At 41.0% G+C, this 25,592-nt stretch overlaps 1 protein-coding gene across 4 annotated transcripts in view; it reads left to right on the forward strand.

Moving 5' to 3' along the window:
* cadm1a (cell adhesion molecule 1a) overlaps positions 1-25,205 on the forward strand; it is a 748,250-nt gene extending 723,045 nt beyond the window's left edge. For 2 of the 4 annotated variants that reach the window (XM_060936142.1, XM_060936145.1), the window contains 2 exons: positions 23,904-24,035; positions 24,873-25,205. In XM_060936142.1, the coding sequence (XP_060792125.1) occupies positions 23,904-24,035; positions 24,873-24,991 (251 nt within the window). In that variant the 3' untranslated portion in view covers positions 24,992-25,205. The remainder of the gene's footprint in view (positions 1-23,903; positions 24,036-24,872) is intronic. The other 2 variants (XM_060936144.1, XM_060936146.1) reach the window with 1 other exon arrangement.
* The last annotated feature ends 387 nt before the right edge of the window (positions 25,206-25,592 follow it).

A 25,592-nucleotide genomic window follows, 5' to 3' on the forward strand; every position in this document is an offset into this window, starting at 1 on the left:
TCAGCAAACTAGCTCTATTTTAGCACCTTTATTTTAATGTAATAGATTAATTATTTTGCATCTCGCTACATGGCTCACTCAATCAGTGTTAACTAATGTTCGATTATTTTTGCTTAATAACTATTTACTGATGCTGCTTTCTGTATTACAATACAAATGAGCTGATGAGTAGTTTCACTCAGAAAAAAATACAAGAACTTACTAATACTTCAGCTTTACCCTAATTCATTTAGCTAATGAACTACTTTTGTAAATATAAAGAAAACTGATAGTGACGGACAGCATCCAGCGAAGCCAAAGGAATAGCTTCCCGGCAAGTCTGCATGATGGAACGAAAACAATTTAATTAACAGATCACAGGTTAACGCGAAGCTTTACTTATTTACACCTGTATACTGTAACGATTTATAATCCGAATGTCTAGTATGACCCAAAAGAGGATGGGTTTGCTTTTGAGTTTGGTTCACCTCATCATGTCATTTCAGGGATTCTTTTTTTTTTTTTTCTTTCTGAGATTTTATTCTACTTCTGATTATGTATATTAAGTTAACAGACCAGAGATCAGTAGACCATTCATAAGTTAACAGACTATCAAGTAATAATAAATTAAACTACAAGATCACACAGACTGAATATTGCTCAATATTGGTATTAGTTACTAGTTGGTACTGATTTTTAACAGTATAATTAAGTATAATAAATCTGTGGCCTTTAATGTACAGTGTTGTTGGCCTCTGTTTGCTTGTTTGTTTGTTTGTTTGTATTAAACACGCATTTGTGCAGTGAAATGCGTACCTGTGCTATCTTTCTTTCGCATCTTGTCCATACTCTTTCTCTCCCTCTCTCTCTCTCTCTCTCCCTCTCTCTCTCTCCTTTTTGCATCAGTGTCCATTTTCACACGCTTCTTTTGTAGCCCGAGCACAAACCCTGTTTACCATCTTATTTTCTCAACCACGCTACGTTCACTGTTGGGGAGAGTTCTCTCTTCTCTAATAACAGTCTTTTTTAGTCTCTCTGGTGTAGCCTAGCAACAAGCTGTTCAAGGAATAAGGGAGGTTTTCAACTGATGTGTATGTGTTCAGGGAGGGGTGATTGGGGGAGGATTCCTCAGCAAAAAAAAAAAAGCGAGCACATTACCACAGAAAGTAGTCCCATTTGAGTATTTTGGCTGTATTGTGTGTTTTGCTACTCCTTTCTTCCTTTGTCAGGAGAGAGATATATAAAAGGGTTTGCAATATTTGAGAGCTTGGCTTTGTTGAAAAAAAATGCCCATCTTGTTAGATGAGTATGTCGTTCAGTGGAGCTGCAGCTGGAATATGAATCACGCAGCAGATGAGAAGAAACATGGCTCTGTGGGTCAGATAGATCAAATCCTTATCAGCGTGTCAGTCCTTGTCATCCACTGGCTCTATAGCCTGACATTCGTGCCCGCTATTAATCGCTCCTCTCTCACCTGAACCAGCATGTACAGTATTTACTGACACACACACACACACACACACACACTCTCACTCACTTACAAACACAGTCTTGTGCCTCATAGCCTGATTTATCACTATCTCGTCATTGTTTTCAGAGCAGTAAATGGAGAGGACCTTTTCTCCAATCTCTCTCCTTCTATTAGAATGAAGTGATCCCAGATGAATCCTGATTGCGAGAGTCTACTCAAACGGTTGGATGCCCCCCTCTCTTTCTCTCTCCCCCAATATTATCCCACCCCATCCCAACATGCTCTTTAATCTCCTCCTCATTTTCAAACCAGATGATTGAACACCATTCACTTCTTCCTTATTTCATCATCCTTTTGTTTCGTACCACATCGTACATTCAGTCCCAGCAAACACAGGGCTGTTGTGTCTCAGCTAGTCACTCGGTGACATCAAGAGCATCAGTAAGAAGCCAGGTTTACAGGAACATCTGTGTGGTGCTTCTGATTCTACCAGACATGAAATTACTGCACTCTGGCCAAGTGCAAAGTAACAGTGAAAAAAAAAAAAAAACCTTCCATTTCTTACTTCTCAATTCAACTGACTTTTGCTTTCATAATAGATGCAAAATGGTTTTCATTTTTCTCCCTGTACTTTCACCAAATTTCTGCTTCGACTTTGATAATTCATGAATGAATTATATATAATAATAAAACCAATTCATGAATAATGTCTTAAATTTTGTCTTTTGAATGCTGAAGTCGCTTGTAATAAAACAAAGCCTGTAAAATGAATAGCGGGCTTTAGAAATGTATGAATAGAAAGCTGCAAGTACCACATGCGAAACCAAAATTAAGCAAGGGCTTAGTGAGTTTTTTCTCCCTTGCTCCTTCCATACCCACCCCCTCCCCAACAATTCATGTATAAAGATAAGCCCATTTTGAATGTGAATGTCTTTCAAACATGGAGCACACAGTGGCCATAGATCAACAGGGGTATAATACTGTTCATAATACAGCAAAGTAGCCTGACTTTATGCCTATAATGCAATAACTCCAAAGAAAATGGGTTTATTTCAATGTTTGAGAATTTTCTGATCATATCCATCAACAACATTCCAAATGGTCAAATCAGAATGTTTTATTTTGTTTGGGTTCCCCAACTTTTTCATGACTAGTTGATATGGGTGAGAATAACAAACGCTACGTTCACACTGCAAGGCTTAATGCTCAATTCCGATTTTTTTGTGAAATCCGATTTTTTTGTGAGGTCGTTCACATTAACAAATATATGCGACTTGTATGTGATCCTCAGTATGAACGAAAAGCGACCTAAAAGTGTTCCGCATGCGCATTGCAGGATACGACGACGTCACACGCAGTGAGCATGGCCAGTGTTTACGGAAGTAAAACCGCCCGGTTGCAGTATGACCCATCCAATCTAGCTTGAATAGCTGTATCCCCCCAAATGGAAATCAGCTCCCTAACCTCTGCGTCCTTCCATTGAGAAGATTCAGAACCTTCACAGCCCGAAGCATCCCTCGCATTGATGTCATGCGCAGGGGCGCAGATACGTTTTTTGAACTGGGGGGGACAAAAAACTGGGGGGGACAAAGCTGCCAGCAAACCAACCCCAACCCCGATATGCCTGTCAAACTTGTTGTGGGTTACCATAGCAACCAAGCTCGAGCTCGCAACCTGTGCAGTCTGCGCAGCTCAACCAACCGAATATCAGTCTTTGTTTTATGTGAGTTGTTGCAACTATGTATACACTGCTGTGCACCTCAATAAACCGAATGGTAATTAGTCTTTTGATTTTTCCGTGAGGTTTGCCTTATGCAAAGAAAGACAGCATCGACGTTTTTTCCTCCCTATAAGTGGGGGGGACCGAACGAAGTGAATTTAAATCTGGGTGGGACGAGTCCCCCCCGTCCCCCCTCTATCTGCGCCCGTGATTATGCGCCATGTTGTTGTAAATTTTTTTGAGAGACCCGCCGCCTACTTCAGCGCAGAATAGTGACGTTTGTGGCTTGTTGATGACGTGTAAGTCGGATGAATGCGACCTGGCGGTTCAGACTGAAGTCGCATATGAAAAGAGCGGATAGGAATCGGAATTAGGACCACATATCCAAACGGCCTGGGTCGGATTTGAAAAAATCGGATCTGTGTCGTTCATATTGTCAATAAAAGATCGGATACAGGTCACATATGGGCGAAAAGATCGGATTTGAGTCACTTCAGCCTGCAGTGTGAACGTAGTCATAATGGAGAAATTCGATGTAGCACTAATTAAGATTGGAAAGTTGATAATACTTGTCAGTATTATCTTCACAGTGAACTTTCAAAGAAAACATGAAAATGTGATCAGTTGTTTTATGGGTTACATGAAACTACAAGAAGCCGCCCTTTTGATATGTCATAGTGCCTCATCAAGTATTGACCAGCTGTCCTGCTTCGCTGCCACCCTGGTTTTCCAGGTGGTTTGCTAAAAAAAGAGATGAAAATCATGTCACATGACACTACATGTGTAGATAATTGATATATTTTGCTTGTCAAATATGAACATACACATTACAAACAATTGTCATTTTGATGAAGTAAATCAGGAGTTTTCAAAGTGTGGGAGAGTCAGCCCCCCCTCAGAGAGCAAATAAACAACAGCGCCCCCCCCACCCTTACAGTTTTATTGTTGCTATACTTAATGTTCCATTCGTATTTTAAAAAATGGTTGTTGTACACATTTTTATTTTTTTATTTTAAACATATGAGCTTTTTTAAAACCTCTTTTTTACACATTTTAAAACATCTGTGCTTTTTAAAACCTCTTTTTTTACACATTTTAAACATCTGTGCTTTTTAAAACCTCTTTTACACATTTTAAACATGTGTGCTTTTTAAAACATCTTTTTTTACACATTTTAAAACATCTGTGCTTTTTAAAACCTCTTTTTTACACATTTTAAAACATCTGTGCTTTTTAAAACCTCTTTTTTACACATTTTAAACATCTGTGCTTTTTAAAACCTCTTTTTTTACACATTTTAAAACATCTGTGCTTTTTAAAACCTCTTTTTTTACACATTTTAAATATCTGTGCTTTTTTAAAACCTCTTTTTTTACACATTTTAAACATCTGTGCTTTTTTAAAACCTCTTTTTTACACATTTTAAACATCTGTGCTTTTTTAAAACCTCTTTTTTTTTACACATTTTAAACATATATGCTTTTTTAAAACATCTTTTTTTTTTTTTACACATTTTAAACATCTGTGCTTTTTTAAAGCATCTCATAGCATCGTTAGCTAGCACCTCTTGGCAGACAACACACTGTGGCAGTGGAGCATCTTCAGATCCAGTCCATGAAAATCCAAACTTTAAATAATCGTGGTCATACTTCCTTCTTTTTTTGCTTGGCCCAGACTCTGTCTCCTCACTCACTGTAGCTTTAGGTACTAAAAATCGATCCATTTTGTCTCTGGCAAAGGCTAGCTGAAGTTCGCTAAATGTCCGCAATAGTAACTTATTCTGGTTTATTTTTCCTCACATTGCACCCCCCCGAAGAACTCTGGCGCCCCCTAGGGGAGGCGCGCCCCACACTTTGAAAAGCCCTGAACTAAATAATCTTTACTGCACAATTAAAAGGATAGAAAGTGATGAAAAAGAAAAAAGGCAGAATTACTGTCAAGTGCCTCTACCAGTTGCCTTTCTAATGGCCTTTAGAAAATTGATAAAAGTAGATCTGTTAGGTTTATGTATTGGTAGAGACCAAGACTAGCGTTTGCTATTTTGTTCTTCTCTGTCCACTGGCTGAGAGAGGGCAGGATGTTAACGTTAGCAGAACGGCGTTGCATGTCGATGCCCAGTCGGCACTCTAATCCTCTATCTGAGAGGGAACATGATGGAAAGGACACACCTGCCAACATGCCTGTCAGGCTCGGCGTGTGTGGAGGAGATAATTGACCAGTCTCTGAACCACAGGAAGCGTCATAGCAGAATGCATTGGGATAATGACCACTTTGCTCTCAGCTGGACGGCATCAGGTGAAGTAGAAGAATTTGCGCCTTTAATATCCTCGAATTATCACATGCAGATGCTATTATAGACAGAGATTTCATCAATCAATGGGTGGCTTCCTCCATAATTTAAACACTTTTTCAAGCCAGACAAACTTCTTTTTCTCACACTGGTTTCTCTGGTTTCCTTTTCATGAACGTAGCTACTTATATAGGCTGTCAGAAGTGCTTTATGTTGATGTGTTGTCATGTGAGTGGCATTTTGGTGGGATAGGTAGGACTGCCTGAAGGCCCCTCAAAGGCGATGCACATATGTTGCACTAATTAGTCTGGGACGACCTCACACAAGCCTCTCTTACTGCTTCCTGCTTCACCAGTACTGGCTGGTCAGCAGAATGTTAAGGCCCTGCGTGGATGGAGTATTGCATTTGGAGAGGGAGAACAAGCCTTGGTCTGAGACTAAGCTGATTTCCCTGTAGAAATTTCTCTATCCGTATGTTCAGGAGTTTAATCTGCAGTAATCTCCATCTCGTAATCTTCAGTCTGGAGGCTTTAGGAGGCTCTCATGCACTGGGGCAGGATCCTGCTGATGGCCAGCCTCATTACTGTTTCCTCTCTCTCCCACACTTTGTTATACTATATCTGTCTTTCTCTTTATTTTCAAAACCTGTAAGCTATAAGAATCATGATAAATACAGATTCCACCTCTCCTATTTCATCTGGAAATTAAATGTTCCTTACCATCACTTCAGTGTCTCACAATAGATCAAAGTCACCCAAGTGTTAAAAATGCATATACGCTCATCCCTTCTGTCACAGTAACTATAATTGGCCAAAAAAAAACCTCATGCTGGGAAGGGGAAAACTTTTCGCTCTGTAGCCTATGCTCAGTTATGGTGAGCTTATGATGTGAGGGCTACATTGGAGGAAATAAGTATTCAACTTGTCAACTATTTTTCTCGTAAACATACTTACAGTGCAGCTATTCACAGGAAATGTTGAGAAGACATTGGTATTAATGCAAAAAAAAAAACTACACAGAAAAAAATACATAAAAGTTAAGTGCAATAAAGTTGAATGACAGGGAAAAAAGTATGCTAAAAAACATGCTAACTGAAGTCTTTGTTTGCAGTGAAAGCTTGAAGATGCTTTTTGTATGAAGAAGCTAATCTCTCACAGTGTTCAGGTGGGGTTTGGGCTCATTCTTTGACACAAACATTGTTGAGTTACATGTCGATCCTGAGACACCAGTGATGCTGACCTCTTCTGCTCCTCGGACTTGCCTGATCCATCCTGATGCCCTACGTTTGGCTGGATCTCATTACATCGCTCCTGTGAAGGACGGCTCTGTATGGACAGTCGAAAGTCACACTTAGAAGATGGCTCTGCACACTTATGCCGCTTTTCCACTACAAACGCGGCTGAGTTGGGTTGAGCCGTGCCGTGCTGAGTTGGGCTGAGTCGAGCTGAGTGGGGCTGTTGGAGTTGCATTTCGACTACAACCGCGCTGAACCGTGCTGGCTGGAAGTGGGTGGACACATTGGGTGGAGTTAGCGAAAGTGGGTGGACGTCAGGTGATGTCGTTAAGCAGCGCAAACAGTGACATCAGTGATCTTTTAAGCGGTAGTCTCACGACCCGGATAGTAAACAATAAACATGGAGGACATGGAGTCGTTAGTGTTGCTGGTCTTGGTGCTGTGGCTTGTTGTCACCGACAACGCGGACAGATACTGGCAAGAGCGTATAGATGAGGCGAGGCGCATAAGGCTTCAGAAATTCTCGTAATTCGTAATTCTTCTTCTTCCGGGTTTACGGTGTTTACAGATCCCAGCGCGCTCGCGGGGCGTGTGTGGGCATGTGAGGACACTCCTCCTCACCAATCAGTGCACAGGGGAGTGTCTGCTCACGCCCCTAGCCCCACTCGGCTCGCTTTGGCTCGCTTCAGCCCCACTCCAAAACCGTGCGAGTTTTAGGGGCTAAGCAGGGCTGAAGCGAGCTGAGTCGTGCTGGTTTTTGGTAGTCGAAACGCGAGCCATGTCGGGCTGAAGTGAGCTGAAGCGAGCTGAAGTGAGCTGAAAAAGGGTAGTGGAAAAGGGCCATTACAGTAATGCATCTATGGCTGAGGACTCCAGTCGACAATTAGGACTACAGTTGTCATGAACAGTTTATAACTTCAACAAAACAGACTTCATGTTAAAACTATAATGAATTTCCTGGTTACACAGTTGTACTTTGTGGTTATACAGGACACAGCTATAGAAGCAAATTATTTATAATCACGCTATCTGTTATCACCCAGATGAGGATGGGTTCCCTTTTGAGTCTGGTTCCTCTTAAGGTTTCTTCCTCATGTCGTCTGAGGGAGTTTTTCCTTGCCACCATCGCCACAGGCTTGCTCATTGGGGATAAATTAGAGATAAAATTAGCTCGTCTTTAAAGTCGTTAATTTTCTGTAAAGCTGCTTTGCGACAATGTATGTTGTTAAAAGCACTATACAAATAAACTTGACTTGACAAACAGTCTTTAAATTAAATGGTGGATCATGATCTTCAGTTCATTCTACACATTTTCTTTTGGGTTTAAGTGTGGTGATTGCCTGGGTCGTTACAACACCTTTATTTTCTTCCTATGAAAGGAACTAAGGCCCTGTCCACACGGCAATGGATTCAGGTGAATCCAATACAATTGTTTATCGTTTCGGCCTGGCGTCCACACAGCACCGGCGTTTTGGGTGCCCCAAAACGCAATCTTTTGAGAACGGGTTCCAGAGTGGAAAGATCTGGCAACGTTGCCGTTGCGAAGTCGTCTGGATGAGTAGAACGGATTTGTTTACGATGACGTCACAACCACATGACTGTGAGTGCTTCACGCCGGGTAGAAGTGTAACGAACTCGATGCGAGTTGTCAACAAATCCTATAACTTGGTTCATGAAACGCGCTTACAAAATATTTTCACTGTGAATATTTATTGTGTAATGGTGCAAAGTGAGAGAGAGAGAGTTAGGGCAGAGTCAATCCCGCCAGCAAAAATAGGGAAAAAAAGGAGCGATCTCACCTCTTCAGATGTTGGTTTAAGTCCTACAATACATTCCTCAAAAAGGGCGTAGAAGAACAAATTAGTCCATCAACGTGCAGCATTCAATTTATTCCGGACCATTAAAGACGCCGCCTTCCGCGTAGAATCATACGTCATCCTCGCCGCCATATTGGATGGGTCAAAGCAGAGAATAAAGATGCCTCATTCATGTGCTGCATTTAACTGTACCAACAGGTTTACCGTCCAAACGAGATCACATGGGATTACCTTTCACAGGTGAGACTGGAAAAATACTTTTCATTGTATTTGGTCATTATAATGTAATTTTACGAACAGATTTTTCTGACTTTGTGGCTAATATGAAGTCTCGCGCATAATAGTTTATGCGCATGCGTCCTTACTTCTTCTATTGTTGTGGTGTCTCCGAAGGGACCGTCTTACAGCGCCCCTAGAGGTGTGGCATGTGTATTGCATCGTTTTCAGCAAGCGTTGCGTTGCCATATGTACCTGATATTTTACTGATCGTTGCCCATGTGGACGCGATATTTTTTTAAATAACATCTCGTTACCGTTGTTGTGTGGATGTAGTCTAAGAGTCTCTTTTGCAGTATGTTTGGATCGTTGTCCTTCTGGAAAATCCACCCACATCTCATCTTCATCATCCTGGTGGATGACAACTGATTCTTCTCAAGAATATTCCAGTGCATGACTCCATTCAGTGTCCCTTTGATCATTTGGATTCTGTTGGTACCATGAGCCCCATATGATGCTTTGAGCTCTGAATGTTACTGTAGCTACGATATTGTAGGGTTATATGCAGAGCCAAACATGGCACTTTGAAATGTTTGATATATCCTTTCTTGTCTGAGCACTCTACAATCTACAGGCTTCACCAAATGTTCTGTAGCAACCTTCAAACAAGCTTCAACATGCCTTTCCTTCAGTAATAGAGTCTTCTGGGGTGATTGAGGATGCCAGTCGACAATTAGGACTACAGTTGTCATGAACAGTTTATAACTTCAACAAAACAGACTTCATGTTAAAACTATAATGAATTTCCTGGTTACACAGTTGTACTTTGTGTTTTCTCTGTGACAACTGTATGCAATGCTTCCAGCTCTTTCTAGAGCTCTTTTCAAGTGGTCCTTTATAGCTCTTGGGCTACTCTTCTGCCTAATGTTCTCACTGCCAAGTCAAAAATCTTGTGAGGAGCTCCTGTGCATAGCCAATTGATGGTCGAGTGATGTTCCTTCCACTTGCACATAATGCAATGATGGTGCTTATAGAGATCTTGCAGTCACGTGACCGGAAAGTACACAACCGCCATCGTGTCGGTCAAAAACACCGCTGAATACTGCTGCACTCGTGTACAGAATGGATCAGTTTCAACCGACGGACGACACGGCTCATTTTTCTAATGAACAGATAACTAGATATATGTCTAAAATAAACGATTTACAGATTTGTGACCCTTATGGCTTACCGGATGGAGTTTTCACAACCGGATTTTGAACTGCCAGCGGAATACCCGGACGTGTATGATTACCTCATCAACTTTCCCTCGCTGTTCAGTGGTGAAGCACTGCGTGCTTATAAATCTCTGGACAGTTTTCTTTACAGAAATTCAGGATTTGTCAGCGACTCAGATGTGGCATCTTGTAAGCAAGAAAATGATCCTCACTGGATGGGTAAGTCACTTAAGTATTGAGTATAGCACTGACCAGCCGATTATAGAATAAGGTAATTCCAAATCGTCCGTGTTGTTTACATGGATCTGGCGTTGGAGAGGTAGAGGCTTGGCAGTGGAGGTTTGAGTAGCTGTTTTCTGAGCTTAGTCAACAGGCCGGCTCTGCCTGTAGCCTCGCTTTCGCTTCTGCTCCCGGCGCGCCTCCTTCGCTTTGCTTCCAATAACAATCCACGGAGACCCCGCTGGTCTCGCAATCTGGTCTCGTCCGGAATGTTTTTTTTTTTTCCTCGTCCGGAATGTTGTGCATGCGATGGAAATCGCTACAAACCGTCATTTTCTGCTGGAAACCAATGTCCAGTAAGTCCATACGGTTGTAGTGGATATTGAAGTCCGGTACAGACGAACAACACGCAAAAATACACACAAAAAACATAAAAACCGTGCACAGGTAGGGAGAGCTTGTAGCCGCAGCCGTTGTAGTAGAATTGTATATAGTAGGGTTTTCCAGAAGAAAAGGTAGAAGTAAAAGCAGAAGTAGAACCAGAAGTAGAAGTAGAAGGCGGAATATGGCGTTTGACCGACACGATGGCGTCTGTCACAATCTGGATCGGCTGTGACGTCACATGCAAGATCTCTATAGGAACATTTAGCAGTTGAGAAATCCATGGGTAACCAGTGCCATTGCTATGCTGCTTAACAATCTTGTAGTGAGCTCTCTTGGGAGAGCTCTTTGCCTCTACACATCATGAGATGTTTCTTACATGGCAGCCTGGTACCAAATGACTTGTTTACTTGCATTCAGAGGTGGGTTTCCCTCTTTCAAAGAGTGGAAGTACTAACTTACCAACATCCACTAACCTAGCTGATTCTAATTAGCACAGGTAGGAGGATTACTTACTGCAGTCAGCTGGGTTTCTTAAGGTGTTCAAGACTTCTGCTTGTGTCATTTAAATAACACTGGCTGGCTTTGAGTGGTCTATCAGACATAATCATTCAGCTAGCATGATAGCATCATGCTAGCTGAATGGAATATATCTGATATATGACTAAAAAAAAGCCATTATTATTATTATTATTATTATTATTATATATACACATTTCCTTTCGGGTGTTCAGCACGTCTTTCACTTTCAAAATTCTCTCAGAATCTTCCGTATTTAACGAAACAAACCTGGCGGCCAGGTTTGTTTTACAAATTGTCACAGTCGCTTGCTAGCAAGGAAGTTTTACATCTCCGACGTGTGACGTCATGTTGTCTTGATAACCATGCAATATCGTAAACCATATTCAACGCTCATTCTCCATTGGGTAGAGTAACACAATACATGTAGGGTAAGCGATATGCTAACAATTATTGCATGCTATCAAACCAAATGAATGAAACTCGCTAGAAGGGAATAGAACACATTTTTATTCCATCGAAAAAGTGTCCTGTGTGTATAATAAACCACTTGATTGCACATAACTTCTCATCTCATCTCATTATCTCTAGCCGCTTTATCCTGTTCTACAGGGTCACAGGCAAGCTGGAGCCTATCCCAGCTGACTACGGGCAAAAGGCGGGGTACACCCTGGACAAGTCGCCAGGTCATCACAGGGCTGACATATAGACAACCATTCACACCTACGGTCAATTTAGAGTCACCAGGTAACCTAACCTGCATGTCTTTGGACTGTGGGGGAAACCGGAGCACCCGGAGGAAACCCACGCGGACAACATGCAAACTCCGCACAGAAAGGCCCTTGCCAGCCACGGGGCTCGAACCCGGACCTTCTTGCTGTGAGGCGACAGCGCTAACCACTACACCACCGTGCCGCCTGCACATAACTTTTTTTCATGAATTGGAATATTATGATTTCTTTTTCTGTGTAGTTGTATTGCATTAATACCAGGGTCTGCTCAATATTTCATGTGACTAGCTGAACTGGAAGTATGTTTCAAAGAAAAATAGTTGAAATGTTGAATACTTATCCCCTACTGTATATCAGAGACACCTGTTCAGGCTTCTACCCACTCAAGAAGTCAAAGGTTTTCATTTGCACTATCAGGGACTGACTTACCTACTGTGAGCTAGAACTATTATAGTGACTAAAGGAAAGCCAATCAAAGGAGCCTAAATTTCAGTAAAAATTCCACAAAATGATTTTTCAGGACCCATGCTCGGAGTGTCTTCTTATTAAGCACCTGCTGACTTTTTATTAATCTCTAATGATATTAGACTTCTTATAGAATTCTGAGCCATGTACTCTGCTGTGCTGGTAAAAAGGCACCAAAAGTTTGAAGGCAACTCTTTAATATGCGCTGAAACCCAGCCTGCTGAGATGGCTACTCTCTGTGGCAATTGGTGATGCTGAAGAGGACGACTGGTTTCTTGTCAAGCAGGTAGGAGAAATTACTTCTGATACCATTACTCTGGGGAAAGGAAGAAAGCATCTGAGGAATAGCTCCTGCCTATGCCTAGGTTTGTATGATCCTGAAGGGACATTTTCTCCTGGAATATCTCTGGCAAAGCTCACTTCCTTTCATCTTAAAGAACACGGCAATAACAGTCCCTTGTGTTGAATGGGTTATTCTAAGAAATGCATAATATTGGACTGAAACTGATGCAAGTTACTCTACAAAGCAACTTTAGCAATCATTTGAAAGACAGACAAGTAAAAGAGCAAAAGGAGGAAACCAGGACTACATTTAAATTCCATTGATCAGGAAACACAAACTTGCCTGCCAAACTAAAAATCTGTCTGTTAATCTAGTATAGATTGTCCTCTTTCTGCTAAGGCTCTTGTCACCCACACTGTCCTAATTCTGTCCACCCCTGTATACTGTAAATATGGTTCTGCGGGGGTTACCATGGCTGGCAGTAATGATAGAGTTCCAGTTGGAAAGGGTTTGCTGGCATAAAGGAGAAGATGAACAGACACTGAGCAGAGAAAAGGGCAACTAGGAAGCTAAGTCAGTTATGGCTCCATTGTTTTTCTCTCCATCTATGCAGGATTGCATTACTGAGACATGAAAGATAGGTTCTGACCCTTTGAAAGTGTGAGATACAGCACAGCTCAGTAATGGGTTCCTTCCCATAATGCTGTTGTGACCGCTGGCCTGCTGTCGCTGTGCCTAAATTGGCAGTTGTGGTTTTGAAAATCAGATAAGGATGCATTCCGGTTTAGATTTGTGTGTGTTTAGAAAAAAAGGCCTCATCAAGTTTCTTTATTTCTGATGTAATTACATTTTTAATATGTTTAACCAGCAACCTTTCAGAATGACCCAAGAGATTTCCTTGAAGGAAATTGAGGAAACATTGAATTGAATCTGGTTATAGTTTGTCATGCTGTAATGTAATCACGAATTATCGCAATTTGTCTGAACAACAAAGAAAAAGTGAGATGGGGACCCTTGTTCTTAATAAGCTCTCCTATTGGGAGCCTATTGTTGTTGTTTCCATTTTCATTCAGATCACATGGCATATTTGGACAGCTGTAGTGCCATGAGGACTATCCAATGGTTCTCCAGATTTAATGTTGCCTGCCTGCTACAATGATTGCCTTATGTTATAGTCTTTGTTGAATAATGGTAAATTGCTAAATGGCGCTACACATTGCTAAAGACTGCAATAACTATAAACTAGGCTACTTAGAGAGTGGCATACTGCTTTATACTCAAAACTGTTTCCCTCAACTACACATGACTACCCATTTCAATGAAATATATCAGTGTGAAATCCATTCAAATCCAAATTTACAATGGGAAACCACTGCATACCTTTGGGTGGATAGAATGGGATAAAACATTATACACAAACCTCTCTTTTAAGTGACAGGAAAAGATTGGGTCAATGAGATTTTTAATTACATTTTCACAAAGGCACAGGACTGCTTCTGGGCTGGAGGGACACAGGTAAATGCAGACAGGCTTTGTAATAACACATCTGTCATCCATCTGCCCATAGGCCCAAGAGCAGAGCTCTTTCATTACAGTCTGCTCACACGTTCACAACGGCAATCGCTATTGCTTAATTAGAAGATTAGAGGATCCAATTAGAAGATCTCCTGTCTCAGAGATCAACACATCCTTTGAAGTGAGACACTTTTGTTGCCCCGAGGGTCGCCATTTCCTTCTTGTCAATTTGATTGTGCCTGAGTGAGTGCAATGGCTTTCTGTCAGCCTGTGGGTACACTGGCCAGGTCGTCCTTCAGCAGAGGTTTGGGTTTCTTAGGAGAAATGGAAAGCAGATTTACATAGCTGGAACTGGAAGGCCATTTACCACAAAGTATAGTACCAGCTGGGCTTATGTACTTTTCTTAATGTTACTTTTACAAGTCTCTTTGATGTTACTTGTCACACAGTGTGGTAATGGAACACTTTAAACCAAGGTAAAAGTAAGATGCAATAGACTGCAGTGTAGCCTTTCTTCACACTTTGTCAGAAAAAAGTGACAAAACCATTCAGAAATAGTTTTTTTTTTCAATTCTTTTGTCAAAAGATGATGATGCAAAAGCTATCCTTTAGATCTGTATCCTTTTTTTTTTTTTGCATCTCATCAAGCAGCAAAATCTTGGATGCTGCACTTGTTTCTGGTGTCCACCAAATGAGTTTTGATTCGGGATGTGTTCATATAACACCCTGGATCAAATTCATTTAGCTTAATGTCATTTAAACAGATCCTGGCAAATCATTAGCTGCAAACGCCCATGTGATATTAACAGTAGAAGAGTAAATGCATTTCTTGTGAAACTGAGTTGTATCATGGAAGCCATGGCCTAATGGTTAGAGAAGCAGCTTTGGGACCAAAATGCCACTGGTTTGATTCCCTAGACCAGCAGGAATGGTTAAAGTGCATATCACGGGTAAATTCAGGAGCAAGATCAATGTAATTCTCCTGTTTTATATTAAACTTTGGTCAAATATCTGTCACATTTTGCATTTTGTGCAAGTTTTTTTACCTTGCGCAATACCAGAAAAATTCAGTTGAAATCAAGCCATTTGAGGCGAATTTGTCCGCCTCTGAAAAAACTTGGCATTTGGATTTCCCGGCAAACATTGATTTTTGTGACGTCACGTGCGGGACGCCTCCTTCTGAATCCTACGTCAGCGCTGGTTTGTTTATGAGAAAACGACCTGGTGGTTTGCTGCAAACGTCTTCAATGTTATCACATAATTATTAAAATGGTTAACAGCTGTATCGTAGGAGGGTGTAGCAAAACCAATCTTGATGGGATTAGTACTCATCGTTTCCCAAAAGACCGGACAATGAGAGAGAAATGGGAGCGCTTCGTGCAAGGCACCCGGAAGCCGAGGACCAAAGCAGAGCCAAGAAAAAGACCAAGAAAATCAGCGATTCACAAGTTGACTGTTGCCAGGGTAAGAAATAAGAGAGACTATACTCCAAATTAGGTGTTCCTGTGTTTGTGTGGTACACGGATAATGTTATTTATTGACACACACAAAAGTAAACAAAACGAAAGCGCTGGGCGATAATACACTTACTTCACATGTATCAAGGGACATGCGTGTCAGGGCTTGAGATCTTGGGACCTGCCAAACACAATAAATGTATATACAACCCCGCTTAGCCGATTCCATGTGTGTAGCTTATGAAGTCTTTCTCCTACAGTAGCCAGTACTCTTCTAAATGAAGAAATATATAAATACATAATAGTAATTAGAAAAAATATGATTTATGTAACAATAGATAGATGAGCATTGATACATGAATCCATGGGTTTAGAAGCTCAGGCGACAATTCCATATTTCAATGCAAAATCACTAGCTGCTAAACTTGGTCTACACAGACTGTGCACTGAACCCATGCAATCTCTCACAGCCTGCTGGTGGATCCGCACGTGACGTCACGAATCTGGCTCCAGACTCACTTGGGATTTTTCCAGACGCGTTTTGTTATTTTTTTTTCTGCTGTAGACAGATGGCCTTGTGCAAAATTACCCTTCTGGATAAGTGTGTAAAGGGACATACTTTCATATAAAAAACCACAAAACTGGTCCAGGATATGCACTTTAAGCAAGGCACCTAACCCCCAACTGCTCCCCAGGCGGCTCTGGGTATGTTGTATGTTGCTCTGGATAAGAGCATCTGCTAAATGCCATTAATGTAATGTATCATCAAAACCAAATCATTTTGTGCAGGGAATGATGTTTTAAATGTAAATGTCTTAAAACACAGTTGCTTAAAGAAACACTATTTTAAGAAACAAGGTTTAAGGCTGGTTGTTTTTAAAAAAAAAAACAGCTTTCCAGATTATTTATGTCCAATATACTAAACAGTTATTCGACAATATTGAATCGTACAATGTACAAATTGGCACAGATTGAGTAGAATAACTGTTTTATTCTATCCACATTCACTGGATTTTGAGAAGTGGAGCATTTTTATTTTTAGTTTTTGCAAATTAGATAAATAAAAACTTCATTAAAAATGTCTGACAAAATAACTTCCACTTAGAATGTAAACAAACCGGCAAAATGACAGTAGCAAATGCTATAATAATAATTATTGAAAAATAAGAAAGATACGTTCTTACCATGAAATACTTTCATTCCATATCTTGTTGCTTTTTGTGTATTTTTTTTTTTTTTTTTGGGGGGGGTTGTTTTCGAGTAGTTTTTATTTCGTCCTCGGTTGGCTCAATAACACGCTCTGCCATTTTCTTCTTCTTTATTAGGGTTTTTTTTTTTTTTGGCAGTTGGCAACCCAACGTACTGTAAAGGTGCATTACCGCCACCAACTTGGCTGGAGATACTGGGGGGGAACCCTATATTCTTTTAGCTATTTCTGTTTCCTGAAAATACTTGATAACAAAGTGCTATATCTGACTTGATGTGCTCCATCATTTTGTTTTTTCTCTACTCATGGTATATGAGCTGATATCCTAGTAGTAGAGTAGCCAATTAGAGCGCACAATTGCTCATATCCAGTGAATGTGTATAGAATAATGCTAGATATAACTCAACCCCTTCAAAGCATCCATAGTATGTTGGGCTTCAACTAGAGAATACTCTAATATACAAAATGTGTCACTAATATTCTTTTACATTGCCTGCCTTAGCCTGAATACATTCGCCCTGTCTGTTGCATTTATAACAAAACTGCATAAAATGGAATGAGCATGTATTACATTTAGACACAAACTGTAAATTACCATAATGTGTTTAGCAAAGGCCATTCTAATTGTTCACTGGAGGATAGTATCTATTGCTTCTTGAATTTCATTTGAGAAAGTTATTAGAACTGGCCAATGATTGCCTGAATCTATGCTGATAAAACAACGGCTGTCTTAGCCACAGGTAGTTAAGTAATTACATACAAGAGCAAGAACAAATGTAGCTACAGGCTTTGCTTGTGTAGGAACACAAATCAGTACCTTTCTTCTCTGCATTTTGCATTGAAAGACTGGGAAATATAATGGAGTGCTCCATGGATCATATCTTCATTTGACAATACTGTGACCTTTGGTCATGGTCTCAGATCTTACCGTCGACACGCAATGTCTTTTTTTTCTTAAATTATCAGTTTATATTGTATCAATTGTCATTTTTGTATGTCATAGACATTCAGAAGTGATAGTGAAGTGATGATAAAGACAATACCTTTTGGGGTCATGCTGTAGGATCATGATAAAAGAAGAGAATACCTGGATCAATATATGATACTTTGGCAGGCTTTATCTCTTTGTCCACTACACACCATGTTCTAAAGACTCTAATAGTGTGAGCTTGATGACAGACAAGGTCACAGCTTTTGTTTCCTCTGTAAGTCTGACGATGTGCTTCAGGGAAACACTGCTGCATTTATTTGATGACCTTGTCTGGTCAATTCTCCAACGACAAATCAACTTTATTGTCTCAGATGACTTTTAACCAGTAGACATGAACTCCATCATGAGAAGCCAGATTCAAAGCGAATCAGTGGGGAAACCCCCTGAGACCTCTTCTGAGACCCTCAGAGTGAAGAGTGTCCTCTTCTGATTCAGACCAGATTGCTTTTGCACTGGTACTTCACTGGTTCTGGCATTACACCTCACTTTGTTTGTTTGCTTGCTAGCTTTCCATCTGCTGGTTGTCTTCAGTTGGACTTTGAACACCGGAATTAAATGTCAGCCTCAGGTTTCCTCTTCCCTTTGTGCTGCTGCGAGATGGGACTTGTGGAGAGTTTGTGCAGCTGTTAGTTCTGTCCATTACATCATTCCTCTTTCATATTATCCTTCCAATGGGATTGAGTTTGAAGCTTTGCAACTGATGTGATGCCACAGTATGGTTTTGATATTCTTTTTGAATTTACCATGTATGTGAGCTAAAAGTGAATCCACTTGCAAAGCTGCTCAAATTGATACTAATCATATTTTCCACTCAATCTAAAAGCTAATGCAGTGAATTGGTGCAGGCACATTTAGAGAACCATATGGCAGGAGACTAGTCAGGTTCAGAGGTGTTAGCTGTGCCTGTGCATTTTAAAATAATGGTTTGCTCTTGGTTTTATACAAAGATATTTGGATTTGGTACCGATCCTGGGTCTGTTGTTACACAGTTCTACTTAGTGTTTCCCAATCCTTTTATCTAACTCTTGCCCATAAACCAGTCCAGACCAGACCTGAGCTTGGCTGAAGGTTTCTCTTTGGTCGGGCCTGCATAGTTCCATATACAGAAGTTGTCTCATATTCCTCTACACTCTAGCCAATAGCCTTTGGCATGGACTCTAGGAGTCCATAACAATCCTAAATCACCACAGGACACAGTTTTTGAAGGCATTCTCTGCCCAGAAACTGGATAGAGCCATGCTATGATATACCTTTGTAGCTTGTCCACATTGCAACTTGAAACCAAGTGTTCATTTGAAATTATTGTTGATGTGCAGTGTTTTGAAAGGGGATTACTTTATTTTTATTCCAACAATGATCATCTGCCAGTTATCCAAGATGATTAAACTGAGGTAGGGTGTCAATGTGCTGCTCAAATTGGTCTTCCTTTAATAGTTGCCTTTATGTGAAGAAATGTAACTTCAAATTTCTCATTGTAAGAGAAAGCATCTTTTCTATGAAGCTAATTCCACACTCTCTTCTAATCCCACAGGCTTTCTAGTCCCTTTCATTACAGTTCTAAATGTTAAACATGAGTACAGTTTGTGCTAATCATTCACCAATAAGCAGCATGCAATACATTTTATTATCTTATCTATTGTACTCAATTGAGATGAGACCGAATTTCAGGGGATTCATTAAGATGCCAATTTCTCAGAATTATTGAATATTCTGGAGGCAAACTGTCTAGATGAGATTAAACAGGGTTGTTTGAGGATTTCTCACTTCGAAACCATGTGCCTCTCAAATTACACATTACCCAAAATGGTTGGCTCACAGTGGACCCTTATTGAATTAGAGTTCCTTCATTGTGTTAAAAGTGGCTCTGGGTACCTGTGTACTGCCACATGCAGCAAGAGCTTCAATCTTCTCTTTCATTGTTGTTGCTGTTCTCTGCACACCCCTTCATTTATCTTCAGACAGTGGAGGGGGGGCATGGATGAGGAGAGAGAGAGAAAGAGAGAGAAGGGTCAAATCTTTAAAAGTTGGATGGGATAGGACAGCCTTCTCCACTCCTTTTATTCCATTTGTTATGTTAATTACTATCAAGTTCACTCAATCTCCAGTTTAGCAGAGCCAGTGGTCAGACTGGCAGTATCAAATGAATGATGGCACACTTAACACTTTTATCTGTCCCATATACCAAGGCAGAATGATGGCGCTAAACTCATCTGAACAGCGACAACTCTGTCATGATCAGATCATATTTCGAGTATAATATGTAAGAGAAAAAAATACAACAGGACATGCTGTAATAGAAAACTAATCAATAGCAGATTGATGTAACACAATTTGACACAAAGCAAATTTGCCTGCTACATTTTTAATTAAAGAATGACAGGCTGTACTTTTTATCCATTTATAGTTATGTTTCATGATAGTTTTGTTAGAGTAACAGCTTTTCTTCTAGCTGTTACAAAACCGTGCCACTGATAATGCCTTCCAAAGTGCTAAACAAACATCTCTCAGAAAATGTCACAATACCAAAATCAACGTATATATGTTTCTGAATCTGTTTATGTGTAGCATCCAGCTACATACCTGTGCAAGTTGTTACCGTACCATAGAAACAATAGCATCTCATCTCATTATCTCTAGCTGCTTTATCCTGTTCTACAGGGTCGCAGGCGAGCTGGAGCCTATCCCAGCTGACTACGGGCGAAAGGCGGGGTACACCCTGGACAAGTCGCCAGGTCATCACAGGGCTGACACATAGACACAGACAACCATTCACACCCACATTCACACCTACGGTCAATTTAGAGTCACCAGTTAACCTAACTGCATGTCTTTGGGGGAAACCGGAGCACCCGGAGGAAACCCACGCGGACACAGGGAGAACATGCAAACTCTGCACAGAAAGGCCCTCGCCGGCCACGGGGCTCGAACCCGGACCTTCTTGCTGTGAGGCGACAGCACTAACCACTACACCACCGTGCCACCCCAGAAACAATAGCATATTAGAACAAATAGATCTATACAAGGCGAGGCCTTTTCACTGACACTAACACGATCAGCCTAAAGTGTGGTGTCAGATTAGTAGGAAACCATCAATGTGGGGCATGTTTTTACTGTGGGAAAGTGCACTTTTGGAATGCAGGGAATAAACAGGAAAAAATGGAGGATCAAGTTAAAGTGGCAAAATGTGGATTGACATTAAATATCCTGCAGTTCTGCACCTGGGACACAATCCACAACTAAAGCTGTTTTCAATTTTATAAGAGTGACTGGTCTTGCAAATACAATTTAATTTTCTTCCTTATTTTCATTCATTATTTCATTCTTTTTTATTATTTATTTAGTGTTCTCTAGCAGTTATTGCCCATGAACCTGATTTCCTCTGGCTGGTGCTCTTCGAGGTCCCGTACAATCGAAACTCTCAGGCAAGTCGGGGAGGGGATTCCTCACCGAGGCTGCACGCAGTGTGTTCGCCCCAGCATGTAGCCTATGGGAAATGAATAGTATGTTGGGTTAGCACTAATCCCATGTTTTGGAAAATGTTGTTTTGGGCCCCTCTGGGGTGTCACCAATCCATGTGCAGAGTATAGAGTATGTGCATCCAGCCATGCCAATTTGCATTGGTGAACAGACAGAGAGACAGACAGCCTTCTTTTAGTAGTATAGATGAACCTTGCAGCTAGGACTGGTCTGAACTACTGTTTTTGAAAAAGAATCAACATCTTCCAATGAGTTGCGGCATGGTGGTGTAGTGGTTAGCATTGTTGCATCACAGCAGGACGGTTCTGGGTTCAAGCCCAGTGGCTGATGAGGGCCTTTCTGTGCGGAGTTTGCATGTTCTCCCCGTGTCTGTGTGGGTTTCCTCCGGGTGCTCTGGTTTCCCCCACAGTACAAAGACATTCAAATTAGGCTAATTGGTGGCTCTAAATTGACCGTAGGTGTGAATGAATGGTTGTTTGTCTCTGTGTCAGCCCTGCAATGACCTGGCGACTTGTCCAGGGTGTACCCTGCTTCTTGCCCATAGTCAGCTTGGATAGGCTCCAGCTTGCCCGCAACCCTTCACAGGATAAGCGGTTACGATTGATGGATCTTCCAATGAGGCCAATCAGAATGGAACATTCAACAGCACTGTGGTGTAAGAATGGTTTAAAAAATTATTTGAGCATGGGATTAGATTTCCCAGACTCCAAATGCTCTGAAAACCTGCTTTGACATGCTGCTGCTTAGTTACTCCAATTACGCGCTTGTCATTGCTGTAACTGACCCTTATCTGGCTAAATATATTCCGTATTAAGTCAAGAATTGTCTCTTGTCTAGGTGGCAGTCTTGGTGGTAAACTAGAAATGAAGTGACTATCGTATATTTATCCCTCCATAACCCTTCTGTTCTGCTGCTGATGGAGTCCGCTAAACATGAACATCTTAATAAGAATGTGTGTTAAACCATGTCTTTACCAAGTCATTGACAAGAGTGAATTGGGTGTCAGGCAAATTCCTCCTGACTTTAATTGAATCTGCTGTGTGCATGGGGGGGGAACACTATCAGGTTTATCAAGTAATTTTTGGTTGTTTTTGGCATCTACCACTGCGGTATTATTTCCCCCTGCTCCCAGTCTCACACACAAGTTGTTTATAAGATAGAATTGGGTGGGATGTTGTACAAGCACACCGATGTGTGTTTTTACGGTTTTTGTTATCCTCTAATAAGTTGTGGCCTGTCGGTTTTTGTTTTTGAACTCCCCCAGGAAATCCGGCAGCCCTCAGATTTAGACCAGAGATGAGTGTGGGAGATTGCCGTGAGTAAACACATAGGGCTGATCAACTCCTCGTGACTGGATTACCAAGCACTGGATTGCTTGGCTGCTCTAGCAATCCTTGCTTCTCTTCCTTTTTTTCACTGTCCTTTTCAATCAAGTCAGAGGGTGAATTTTTGGCCAGGCGTTACGGAACAGTAAATATAGACTTTGAAATGCAGTGGAGGATGTGTCTATCTTAAGATTCATGATTTTCAGTCCTTTGCTTTTACCAATGAGGAGTTCGGTTGTACTATGATAGTGAGCTTGAATTGTCTTGGATGTGAGGTGAAGATGATGTTGACTCCTGACAGAGTGCAGGCTCTAACTCATTTTCCTTTCCCATCTCCCACCAAACTCTTTAATTTCCGAGCTGGGTGTGAAATATTGATGAAAATTTTTGAGCCTTCTTCTCACCGTGAAAGAACCAATCAAGTCCACAAACCAGCATTAACTTTGGGTTGTCATGGATCCCTACACTTGATCAATAAACTTCACATATCATTACAGCGGGCTGCATCTGAGGTGCCTGCCTTGTTCTCGGCCTGAAGTGGTAGAACTCTTTCTTAAAAATTGCCTGTGATTCACATTTTAGTCTCGAGGGCAAAGTGTATTTCAGTGCCAGATTCGTTTAAGGTGTAGTACTGAGCTTTTATGATACCGCATTGAGAATATGGACCTTTCACATCAAACCCTATCTCTTTATGAGAATTGTTGGTCTGTTAACTCCTTTTCTGCTTTCATCACTACTTTCTTTGCCAACAGCCTTGGAGGTTTGTTTGCTCGCTTAAGCACAGGGTTCAGCTAATTGGTCAACTGATCTGTCGTAATAACAAATTGCAAATAAGAACATTTTCATTTTAAAAAAATGCCAATTAACTACTTTGTAGAAAATGCTCATTGTCTGTGATTATAGGTTAAGTGTTGTAATATATTCCATTTTCCAAACTATCAGTAGGAGTGGCCATCACTAAAGTGGCTTTTTTTTAAACCTCAGTCCATTAAAAAAATCAAGTACCATTAAAAAATGAAAAATTTTTAAATCCATTTTAAAAATCAAGCACATTTAGTCACTTCCATTAAAAAGAGGACTTTTTTCCTTTTCTTACCCTGCTGCCTTTTACCAGTAAGTTCTAAGTTTGTCCTGGAATAGATATTGCCCGGTTCCTGGACTTACTTAAAATGCTTCTTTAGAAAGAAAAAAAAAGAACATGCTTGCTCTTTTGTCAGATTGTAAATTGTTTATGATACTTGCAAATTGCTTTTTAAGACACACTCTAAGGAATGCAACCCTTTGAGAATACTCAAAACCCTGCTATGCGCCTTTAAAAAAAAAAGACTTCTGCAATAGCGTTTTATCAGTTCATTTTAAGGCATCCACTTTTTTGTGTTTTTGTCCCAGTAGACTCCAGAGCAGGAGCAGGAGCTCAAAGAGCGGTGGATCATGCCGTCATCGGAGGAGTGGTGGCCGTCGTGGTCTTCGCCATGCTCTGTCTTCTTATTATCTTGGGCCGATACTTTGCAAGACACAAAGGTATGTAGGCAGCTCATTTCCACACAAATTGCATTCTCTTTCTAAGATGAGGTCAAGAGACCTAGTAATTATTTAGGCCAAGATTTTCAGTTGGAAAGACTCCTCGGAGGTGCAGTGTCTTGCTGTGGAAATGCTACGATTCTTTGTGGCTGGTGCTTGGCTAAGATTGGCATCCCTCAGGGCTCAGTGTAGAGAGAGTCCAGTTTTCATTGAGGCTACTGCTTTCATTATCAAGCGGTAGACTGTAGGGACAGGAATAATACCACTCGGAAATGAAGTTTGAAGTGGCGTTGTTATTCCCACCACCTTGTTACATTTTGAAGGTTAATCCTGAAGTGCAAGTCGGCGTCAATGGAAAACACCAGCATCTCTGATTTGGAGAGGTTTTTCATGGAAATTGAAGAATATATTTTCATAAATTAATGGTGACTTTGAACAAAACGATCAACAGACTTGTTCTTCAAAAACATGTGTCATGCCCGTTTTGCAATGATTTGCTGGTTTTAATGGTGCTCATTTGCCATTGCAAATGAGAGCTGCGGAAATGTATTCTGTAATCAAACTGTCTCCCATGTTTTATCATCTGAAATTGGTTTGAGGCGCCTGCTACTTTTGCATATAAAAAGCAGTGTAGTGGTACAGCCTGCAGCGCTGCACACACCATACTTGCAGGCATCCCACTCACATTTTAAAATCTATGTCATCGACACTCTCTGTAAATTAAAGAAGCCACTCCAGACAGTCTTTTAAGATCCACCGGTTACATCAATCAGATGCTGTAGGTTGTGTAGAGAGTATGACTTTTATCATCATACCTTTCTTTGAAACTTCCCACAGGTACCTACTTCACACATGAAGCGAAAGGGGCAGATGATGCGGCGGACGCCGACACGGCCATCATCAATGCTGAAGGTGGACACAACAACTCGGATGAAAAGAAGGAATACTATATCTGATTGTACAAATCTCTGGTGGTGTTATTAATATTATTATTATTATTATTATTATTATTTTGTTTTGGTTTTTGGATGGTTGGGATGGGAGGGGCATGGAGGGGTTAAGAATGGGGAATGTTATGTTGCTGGGTTTTTTTTCGTTCTTCTTCCTGGGGATGGAATGATGTAGACTACATGGACACCTGAGATGATTTAGCCATTGTCTTTGAGGAGTCGGAGCAGGTGGGGATAAAGGTGGTCAGGGGGTGAAGGGATGGGAAGGGAAGGGAAGGGAAGGGCTGGGGTTGCCAGATGTTATCATGTATCACTATAGAAAGCTTCACCATTGAACACCTCCCAAACTGCTGGTACTCTTTTTTTTTTCTTCAGTTCTGACCATTTGCAGAAACTTCTGTGCCTTGTTCTGAATTTGTTTTCTCTGTCAAGCTTTTGTTTTTGAACTCCCAACTGCCATGCTTCCCCACCCATAACCGCACCCCATTCCTTTATCTGTATTCCTTTTACCAGTGTCACAGTCTGCTTTCCTATGAGGGTAAATATACACAGCGCCTCAAGACACTCCTGCACTGTGTAGGCATCAAGTTCTTCTACTGCAAACCAA

This window comes from Neoarius graeffei, chromosome 12, assembly GCF_027579695.1.
Source record: "Neoarius graeffei isolate fNeoGra1 chromosome 12, fNeoGra1.pri, whole genome shotgun sequence".
Lineage (NCBI taxonomy): Eukaryota > Metazoa > Chordata > Actinopteri > Siluriformes > Ariidae > Neoarius > Neoarius graeffei.